This window comes from Nicotiana tomentosiformis, chromosome 2, assembly GCF_000390325.3.
Source record: "Nicotiana tomentosiformis chromosome 2, ASM39032v3, whole genome shotgun sequence".
In the NCBI taxonomy this organism is placed as follows: domain Eukaryota; kingdom Viridiplantae; phylum Streptophyta; class Magnoliopsida; order Solanales; family Solanaceae; genus Nicotiana; species Nicotiana tomentosiformis.
This window is the reverse complement of record NC_090813.1, coordinates 3,059,445-3,070,522: the sequence shown is the minus strand read 5'-3', so window position 1 is coordinate 3,070,522 and position 11,078 is coordinate 3,059,445. Positions and strand designations below refer to the sequence as shown.

Genomic DNA, 11,078 nt, shown 5'->3' with positions numbered 1-11,078 from the left:
ACTAGGTACATTTGGAAACTCATTGGTACTCATATGGGCATCATCCACAAACATATTCCCATTAGAGGATGGTTTAACTACTGGTGGCAGCAAAGGAGCAAAAATGTCATACACAAACAAGTTTTACAAATTACTCTTATCATTGTATGTTGGGAGATCTGGAAAAATAGGTGCTCATGTAAATATGGTGACCAAAATAGATTCAATTTCTACAAGATGAAGCAACAGATAATATGGAACATACAAGCTGCAGTTCATAGAACCTTCCCTAGGTGCAAACTGACTTTGCCTTGGGTCAAATATTATGATGATATGATGAGATTAAAACCAGTTCCTGAAGCCATTATTGTAGCTTGGAGGAAACCTCTCCAAGGATCCTTCAAACTTAACATTAATGGTAGCTATATACATGAGAATGGGAAAGCATGTCTTGGTGGTACTATGAGAAATGATCAGGGAGATTTCATTATGGCATTCTCGGTCCAAGCCAAATGCAGTAGCAATAACGATGCAGAAGCCCAAGCTGCTTTATTTGGGATCAAATGGTGCATACAAAATGGTTACTCTAATTTCAATATATAGTTGGACTCCCTTCTGGTGACAAACATTTTAAAAGAAGAAAATACGGACAACTACAAAATGAAGAAGATCATCGAGAATATTACACAGTTTATGAACCAAGCCAAAATCACTCCTATGCACTGCTATAGAGAAGCAAATCAAGTGGCTTACTACCTAGCTAAATTAGCCACAACCACCTCTGGCAGTAACATATATCTTTCCTTTCAACAACTTCCTAGAGGTGCCAAAGGTCCTTTCATAATGGATAAATTGTGGATGCCTAGTATTAGGACAAAGTATGATAAGACAAATTTCTTTGTAAGCTAACCAAGTTGTGATTGTATCACACAGAGGTGAAGTGTATGTAGTCACCCTTCTATGTTTTTTGGTAAGGATATCTATATCCTTGTGTTGTAATCGTTGGAGGTAAGGCTATCCCCTCCTATTTTTGAAGATAAATACTAACACCCCTAGTGAACCCTGGAAAATTATATTTTTTTAAAAATATAGACTAATAATTTTCATATTCCAACACCCTAATTTAGCATCAGCTGTCACGTCAAAGTTTCTCATTACTTCTTGGAAAGATTTGTATGCAAGTAGCTATAAAATTCTTTGAAGAAATCATCTCCATTTCTTGAACAAATCTAAGTTTAGGTTTTTGATTTGGTTGAATTCTAGGTCCCATGAGGATACTTTTAGGAAAAATACATGTATCCACTAGTACCCCTTATTGCCTCACCATATAATTAAGGACTGGTTTAGATTGTTTCTAATAGACAACATCATTATGCACCAACTTTTATTACTGTTATTTAAAATAATCGCGTCATTTTTTTTTCCTTTTTTGGAGAAGAATCATGTTTCATTCTGTCTATGATATCTTATTTGAACCCCACATGTACATCCCCTTGAGACATCCCTCCAAATATGGATTCCCTAAATTTACTATTTATTTTCTCTAGTGCAAATGAATATAGTTTTAAAAGAACCAATGGAAGGAGCAAAACCATAAAATATTATTTTAAATAAAAAAAGTGGAGGCACATATTATTGCCTATGCCGATGAAAAGGAGACAATCAAGCTGAAATTCGAAAAGATCGTTCTTTTTTTCCCACCACTATATCATTATATGAATAGTAATATATCCTATAACAATAAGGTGATTAAGAGAAAAACACACAAGGTTTTTTAGGGGTATGTAAACCTTAGGAGGGAGGTAGCACAAAAGAGAAGAGCCAAAGGGGTTCCTAAACCTGGCTATATAAGGAAAATTTCAACTTATCATGTTCCCCTCCAATTTACATTCTATTCTAGTTTTGACTATTAATTGTCTTTGTTTGGTCTTTCTTTCTACATGTTGATGCTGTTTGCCTTATTATTCTGGACAATTAGATGGCATTTGTTTCTTTTTTCTTTTAAGTCTTAGGCAACAGTGAATGAAATTGGGGGGTTGTGCCACAGGACCTAAGAGTCGGTCCAATACTATGAGAGATGCTGAATTATATAGAAGAATTAACCCAAATAGCGGCTCGCCCTATCACTTAAACTAAAAATAGTCAGTGAATGTATAATATACATGCATAATTTATTTATTATATGTGTATAATTATGTATAATTAATATATAATTTATGTATATAGCTAGAAAAAGTAAATAATTAATATGATCGGCTATTTTTGTAAAGATTCCAATTATATATAGGCAATAATTTTCTAACGAGGCATTAGGCCTTTGCTCAGTGGCCTAAAGACATGTTGATGGTTGAAATTGAAAGTGCTCTAGGGTTTATGTCTGCCTCCATATTTTCTTACTGTTGGAAACCAAGTTGGCAACTTGAGAAAGATTCTGAATTACAAGGACGATTCTATGTGAATTGGCGTCCATGATTTCCATAAATAGGGGTGTTCAAACCGAACAAAAAAATCGTACCAAATCGAAAAGTCAAACCAAATCGATTAAAAAAATTGATTAGGTTTGGTTTGATTTGATTTGGTATTGAGTAAAAGAACTCAAATTAAACCGACATATAAATATATAATTTTTATATATACTATTAAGATCTTATATAGAATTTTCTTTAAAAAATATCTAGAAATATTTGGAATCCTCTCATGGGATGTAATGTTTAATAGAACTATGAAGTGCATCCATTTTTATTTACTTTAAATAATGGATTGTATCATCACTTTCTTATCAAGTGTTATTGAAATGCGTCAATCTCTTTGTTCTCCCATATTCATATATCAAGATCTATCATATCATTGATGTATCATATTGATATTTAATTATTAAATTCGATTGTATTTATGTATCATATTGATGTTTAATTATTAAACTCGATTGACCTTGAAAACGTACATCAACGAAAAGTTATTGTTAGATGACTAAAAAAGTAACTATCATGTGTTAATAAAAATATTCTCCAATAAGAATATTTTATAGACCATATATTTGTCTGTTTTTTTAATTTTTACTAAACATATATTTACTTATCAAAACTTTATCTGTAACTTTAATAAAGTAAGGTTGAAATAATATTCATATAACAAAAAAATCTGACAAAACCGAATCAACCCGATCCATGTACACCCCTATCCATAAACATAGGAAAATATATCTTTTGAAGATGAAGCGTAATATTTCCCTTTTTTTTAATAACTTTTTTTCATTTGCAGGGGAGAAGGGAAAGGAAAGGGAACGAGGACAGTGAGAATTGATATAATGTTTTTTTGAAGACTCCCGTACTAGACTATAAGTCTAGTTGGTTTGAAGTGTAAGATTAATTTCAATGAGTTTAACTTATATATACAAACAACCTAAAGATATTTGTACACCAACATATCACCCAAAGATTAGGGGCGTATCTAAGTCTTAGGGTATGGGTTCACGTGAACCCATACTTATCTCCCTAAACCATGTATAATAATGTTATATTTTTTGAAAATTATTGATTTATATGTGCTAGAACCCATGCTCAAAGACTATTATTGGGTGCACCTCTACGAGTGAAATTGGTGGTTCAAATCTCACTCCGGACGGTCTTATTTTCGGCACAGAGTATAAATATATACATGAAAATTACTAAAATTTTAAAAAGAATATAATTTTGAACCTATAATTTCAAAAGTGTAGTGGATACATAGTAGATACTAAAGTTAAACTCGTCAAATATAAATTCTAAATCCGCATCTTCACAATATTGCATCCATTCTCTTGAAATCTTAGATCCGCCTCCGCCAAAGATATCTATATATATGAAGTAACCTCCATAAAAAATGAGATTCATGAACTTGAAAATAAGAGCGGGTACCTGCTAGGAAGTAAAATGATATGATAATCTAAGAATTTCTTAAACTATAGAAATGTATCATTTTTAATAAACACATTTTAAAAGATATTCTTGTCACAAATAATGAGACATATAGAGTACTACTTATGCTATCATTCAGCATAGGAGCTAGCTAGGAGATTTATGTGCCCCACAAAAACAGGAATATTAAGAAAAGCTTTAGACTGAAAGCAACTCAAGAAGCGGAGAAACAAGCTAGGGATATCAATTGATTATGACTTAGTGTTTTTCCACAAGATCCTATGAGATTGGCGTTATTAAAGGTTCGCTTGGTAGAATACTAGAATTTTAGGTCTATTTTTTGAAGACTTTGGTACCATTGTCATCAAGACCTTTTTCTAAGTGATGTCGTATTTATATAAATAAAAAATAAAAAATATTATTATTTAATATCATTTTTCAACAAGTTGAAAGTATTGACCTGATGAATTAGTTGAATATTATTGCAAATAGAGGTGTAGGTTTAATTTTTCTTAGCCTAAAATTTTTAACAAAAATGCTCGCTCAAAAATATTCAAAAAACAAAAAAAGGAGAAGAATGTCTAAGTCCAGACTCAAGTCTACGACCTTTACAAGCCCAAATTAATATGGGCATAACCAATGGACCAAGAAGTACTCTTTGCCAAAAAGCGGTGTCATTATTATATATTGCTTCATTTTTACAGAATATTAGTATAAACATTTAATATTTTTTCCGACGAAATGGTGTCGGCTGAAGCACTTCAACCCATGTGCGTCCGCCCCTGATTGTCATATATATATATATATATATATATATATATATATATATATATATATATATATATATATATATCGCTCTTTCTTTTACCTTTCCCTATCTATAAAACAAAAATATATGTATTATCATACTTGACATGACCCTTATTGCACGTGAAGATCATAAAAAAGGGAGATGTTTTCTTTGTACCTCAGTTCAAGTGAACAAGCTAAGAATCAAGATTATCATTCATAGTGATGTGTGGCTATAATTTCATAGTTTAGTACATTATTTGCCTTGTATTTTATATACTTTAATGATAAACTATACTTTAATTATGCGTAACAGAGTCTATTTTATGTGTAGGTGAATTGGAGATAAAAGTAGAGCAAAAAAGGATACTTAAAAGTCGAAAGCGTGCTCGAGAGCAGTTGAAAAGGAGAAGCTGGCAAAGCCAAGCTTACACCAGGCGTTATACCTGGCGAAGCTAGGCCTAGAGCAGGCCTTATACCTAGCGACGCCAGGCTTGTAGCTAGCGAGAGACCTGGCGAGGCAGGGCCTGGGGCGAGATCCACCAGGCGTTAGGCCCCGCGAGGCCAGGTCTGGGCGTGCACAGTCCGAGTTTTGAAAACTTATTTCGTCTTCGGGTTTGACTAGGACTTTGCCTACACGTTTAGGTCTTTTCCTACATATATAAATAGACCTAAAAATGCCACTTTTGGGGGACTTTTGCAACCGGAGGCAAGAATAGCTTGTGGAATCACCCTTTGGGAGTTAGAATCATCGATTTCTACATCCTTTCATCTTTAATTTGTAATTGAATTATGCAAAATATTTAGGATATTGTTACTATGAGTATGAGTAGCTAAACTCCTAATCTAGGGTTTGATGGAACCTATTAAAGGATGATTTTCTTGTTATGTTAATATAAATTTGATGTAGTATTTTCTCTATTCGTTCAACTATATTATTCATGTGGTTGATTGAAGGGCTCTCAATTAGTTGTGCCTATTTAGTATGTATTACTCGGGAAAGAGTACATATTTAGGTAGTTATTGAACAACATCACTCCTAACGTATATGAGAGATCAATACGAAGGGTTTAAAGGTGGGATTAGGGATAACGAAATCTTGGTGCGATCTGAGTGAGCCGTACTTAATTCCAACTAGCGTAATTCAGGAAAATATATCTAGTAAATTATGATAATTACTCGGGAGAGAGTTACGACAGTCATAGTGCTCATGATCGATAGAGAAGACTTGGGCGAATTTATAGAAAACATAGCGGAAAAGATTCCGACAATAGGGGAAATCACAACCTTAGATCATTCCAATTCTTGTTTACAAACCCTTCGTAGTTAATTATTTATTATTGTATTTTCATTACGTAATATTTAGTTAATAAACATCCAAAGTATAATTTAAATATTTCTGAAGATTGATTGCGTGAATTTGTGTGAGTCTAATAGCGTGGTTGATAGGTTAATTCCATGTGGGATTCGACTCCGGACTTATTAGCTGGGATATATTTGCGACGACCGCTTGTCCTTTTTATAAGGCATAGCTGGGCGTGATCAAATTTTGGCGCCGTTGTCGGGGAGTTAACAGTGTTATTAATTGCAGCTAAAAGAAGTGCTAGAATTCTTAGTGTAGTCAATTTTCTTCATCCTAAATCAAATATATTAAAATTCTAACGTTTGTAGTCTTGGGTGTTATAGGTGCATGCCTAGGAACTCCTCAAGAACTGGTGAACTGCTCGAAGCGTTATCAGATCGTGAGAAAGTCTTCAAGGCACTAAATCGTGCAAACAAGAAAAGCAAATAGCAACAAAACTTGACAGAACAAATCGAACCAGACATGGATGACGGAATAGAAAATCCAATCAAAACAGAAACAATGCGAATGAACCAAACAATCAGGGTATGGTGCCTCTTGTACCAAAAGCAGCATTATATTATTTGGCACAACCCACCGCCGACAATCTGGCAACCGTAATTGCATTCCCTTAAATACAAGCGGAATCGTTTCAAATCACAAACAACATGCTACATTTGTTGCAGAACAAGGGACTATTCTTAGGGTCACACATTGAAGATCCTCAGCAGCATCTGAAGAATTTCCTGTCGATATGTGTCGCGCAAAGGCAACCTAACGTGACACCAGACGCAATAAAGATGTTATTGTTCCCATTCTCAGTGACAGGAGAAGCTCAAACTTGGCTTAATTCACTCCCCATAAACTTCATCACTACTTGGGAGGAATTAGTCAAGCAATTTTTGAACAAATTCTACCCACCCAATAAAATTGCCCAACAGATTGATGATATATTGAGCTACAGGCAGAGACCAACAGAACCACTACAAGAAACATGGGATAGGTTCAAGGGTATGCTGGTTAAGTGTCCACATCATGGCATTCCAGATCAGATGTTGGGGCAGAGATTCTACACGGGACTGGCTGACGGCTTAAAGACCAATGTTGATGCTTCAGCAGGTGTAGCATTTTTGAGTAAAACATTCGGAGAATGCAAGACCCTACTTGATAAGATGGCCCAAAACTCAGGATGGATGACAATAGCCTCTACAATCACTCCTGTAGTTCACTCAGTGGCTTTGGATCCAAACAACTCCATAGCTGAGTATATGGCCACTCTAATGACACAAATGAGTACCCTTACCAAGAAGATTGATGAATCAGGCCAGAAGCAACAGGTTCACATAGTTGACACAACTAATGAGGGCTTATGTACACCATGCATTAACCAACCATGTGTTTGCTCGTGGAGTGTGGAAGGTGACAACCAGCACTATCAGGAAGATATGAATTATGTAGCCAACTATGGGGGACAGAGGCAAGGTGGTAAGTAGTAGGGTCAATAGAATCAACAATATAGACCAGCGCAGTAGCAGTATAATAACAACAATAATCCTAGAGTTATGCAACCACTGGGTCAAGTTGTGCCTTACCAAAGGTAACAGGGTTACAACCAGCAAAATCAGCAGCTGGCTTATCAACAACCTCAACAACAACATATTATGAGACAAGATGATGGTTTTACTGAACTTAAGGGAATGTTGGACAACAAAAACAGAATGCTGCAACAACTAATTGGGTCCACAGAAAAAATACAACAGAGAGTAGACTCACATGAATCAGCGATAAAGGGTATTGAGATTCAATTAGGACAGATTTCTATGTCTATAAACAATCGTCCCCAAGGGACGTTACCTGTGGACACATAAGTCAATCCAAAAGAACAGGGCCCGAAACAGCTATTGATAGTGAGTCTACGGAATGGTATAGACCTAGATCTGGAGCAAGAGATGGCTCGAGAAAGCCGGCCTACTGAAATATTTGTGCCAGTACCCATTGAGATAGATGATTAAACAGGGTTGACAGAGGTGACAATACAACATGCGCCAGCTGAATCAAGCAAAGAAAAAGAGGTCGCAAAGAAAACTGAGTCAGTGCAAGAGAAGGCAGTAGAAACAGTGCCAGAGCAGGTTCAAAATCAAATCATAAGAAATAAGCGGCCTCCAGCACCCTTCCCCCAGAGATTGGCCAAATATCAAAAAGATGAGCAGTATAAGAAATTCTTGGAGATGTTGAAACAGATTCAGGTTAACATTCCATTGATTGACGCCTTAAAGGAAATGCCTGGTTATGCAAAAATGATGAAGGACTTGATGTCTCGTAAGTTCGACTTTCAAGACTTGGCCACGGTTATACTGACTCAGACATGTAGTGTTGTTGTGACGAGACCCATAGCTGAGAAGTTATCAGATCCAGGGAGTTTCACAATCCCATGAACAATAGGCAACTATGCATTTGCTAAGGCACTTTGTGATTTGGGGGCAAGCATAAACTTGATGCCCTTAGCTATCTACAAAAGGTTAGGCATTGGAAAAGCTAGACCTACCTCCATGTTACTACAGCTGGCCGAACGGACAGTGAAGAGGCCCTCTGGTATCCTTGATGATGTATTAGTACAGGTTGGGAAGTTTGTGTTCCCAGCGGATTTTGTCATTCTAGATTGTCGGGTTGACGAGGAGATTCCCATAATTTTGGGAAGACCATTCTTGGTCACTGGGAGAGCTTTAATCGATTGTGAGACTAGAGAGCTCAAAATGAGACTAAATGATGAAGAAATAACATTCAACGTGCAGAAATCTATACGGCAACCAAGTTAATTTGCTAATTGCTCTCTAATAGAAGTCGTGGATGTAATTTTGGAGGAGGAAGATGAAACCTTGAACGCTAAAGAACCTGTAGCAGCTTGTCTCATGAACTTAGATGAAGTAAATGGAGAGGATTTGGCAGAATGGGTGTTGGCTCTTGAAGGCCAAGGGTTTTGAAAAAGAAAGCTCGAATTTGAGCCTTTGCACGTAGAAGAAAGAAAAATTCCTCCAGCTAAGCCATCGATAGAAAAGCCACCAAAGTTGGAGTTGAAGCCGCTACCACCTCACCTCAGGTATGATTTCTTGGGACCTAACTCAACTTTACCTGTTATTATCTCATCTGGTTTGTTAGATATGCAGAAAGAACATATTTTGCAGGTATTGAATGAGTGCAAAACTGCAATTGGTTGGACCATCATAGATATTAAGGGTATCGACCCGGCCTTCTGTATGCATAAGATTCTACTAGAAGATGGCCACAAACCTTCTAGAGAACATCAAAGAAGGCTGAACCCCAACATGAAGGAAGTTGTGAAATAGGAGGTGATAAAGTGGTTGTCACGATCCAAAATCCCACCACATGCGTCGTGATGGCACCTAGTCTCTAAGACTAGGTAAGCCGATTTAGATTACCTTTTGAAGCCATTTTTGTTTTTGAAACTAACAGCGGAAATAGTTACAATACACAACCTCCCAAGACTGGTAGTACTGACTCACAAACTCTAACTAAATACATGGAATGGTCACGAGGACCGAATATACACTACTGTTTGATTACAGTACAACGAAATGAAAAGACTCCAAGGGACTGCGACGGCCAAACAGCTCTACCTTGAATCCTTACGATCGCGCTTTAACTTTGCTCAAGTCTGATATCTCCAATACCTGGCTCTGCACAAAAATGTGCAGAAGTGTAGTATGAGTACACCACGGTCGGTACCCAGTAAGTATCAAGACTAACCTCAATGGAGTAGAGACGAGGTACAGTCAAGACACTCACTAGTCTAATAACCTGTGCAATATAATATACAAAATAATAGGAAACAAATAATAATAATAATAATAATAATAATAATAATAATAATAATAATAATAATAATAATAATAATAATAATAATAATAATAATAATAATAATAATAATAATAATAATAATAATAATAATAATAATAATAATAATAATAATAATAATAATAATAATAATAATAATAATAATAATAATAATAATAATAATAATAAGGGATAAAACAACCAGTGATATGCACAATAGATAACAAGAATACCATTAATATCACTCAACAATTAATAAACACAATTACATCCAATTAAATCAAGTCCTTCAAATAAATATCTTTCACATATAATTCTTCCAGATAACTCTCTTTCAAATATAATTTTATCAAATAATTATTTTTCAAATATAATTCTTTCAATAAATCTTTTCAAATATAATTTCCTCAAATAAATATTTTTCAAATACAATTCTTTCATATAATACTTTCTAAGTAAAAATCCTTCAAAATAAATATTTTAAATATAATTCTTTCGATTAAAAAGTCACGATGTGACACCTCATTTCATAATCATAAAAATACGGATCTCAACCCATTTTCATATTTTTCGTAAACACGGGTCTCAGCCCATTTTCACATTTCCACGGCACCTCGTGCCCATAATTAAATCATCATATTTTTCCGGCACCTCATGCCCTCATTTCATATCACAACTGCACGGACAATTCACGTGCCAATTATCATTATCATTTCATCACAACACCTCGTGCCCACATTTCATATCACAACTGCACGGACAATTCACGTGCCAAATATCATTATCATTTTATCACAGCACCTCGTGCCCACATTTCATATCACAACTGCACGGACAATTCACGTGCCAAATATCCTCATTATTTACTCACGGCACCTCGTGCCCACATTTCATTTTGTAATCCGCATGGCAATAGCCACAGGCTCTCAAATTCAACTTAAATCATATTGTTATCAATTTATCAACAACAAGACAAATTGCACAAGGTATAAAAATAAACACAAGAAAATCACAACATCGCATGAAAATTATCAACACCACAACCCCACATCATCACATATCGTCCCTGACAATAGCCACCCTTATCGCTCCTACTGCCACCCTTATCACTCCTATAAACACCCTTATCGCTCCGCCCAGACAATATCAATAGCCACCCTTATCGCTCCTATAGCCACCCTTATCGCTCCGCCCAGACAATATTCCAACAAACACAACAA

General features: G+C 35.5%; 1 protein-coding gene across 1 annotated transcript; it reads left to right on the top strand.

The window, feature by feature from the left end:
• The first annotated feature begins 6,674 nt into the window (after positions 1-6,674).
• LOC138904238 (uncharacterized) lies at positions 6,675-8,987 on the top strand. Its single transcript, XM_070192743.1, has 5 exons — positions 6,675-7,343; positions 7,611-7,797; positions 8,023-8,325; positions 8,449-8,739; positions 8,848-8,987. The coding sequence occupies exons 1-5, from the start codon at positions 6,675-6,677 to the stop codon at positions 8,985-8,987; spliced, it is 1,590 nt and encodes a 529-aa protein (XP_070048844.1).
• The last annotated feature ends 2,091 nt before the right edge of the window (positions 8,988-11,078 follow it).

Bases quoted from the DNA above. Each gene is read 5' to 3' on its own strand.
- LOC138904238 (XM_070192743.1), top strand. From the start codon at position 6,675: ATGCTACATTTGTTGCAGAACAAGGGACTATTCTTAGGGTCACACATT. The intron at 8,326-8,448 runs GTAAGTTCGACT...CATGAACAATAG, and splicing joins GATGAAGGACTTGATGTCTC to GCAACTATGCATTTGCTAAG. The intron at 8,740-8,847 runs GTGAGACTAGAG...CTCTAATAGAAG, and splicing joins TGGGAGAGCTTTAATCGATT to TCGTGGATGTAATTTTGGAG.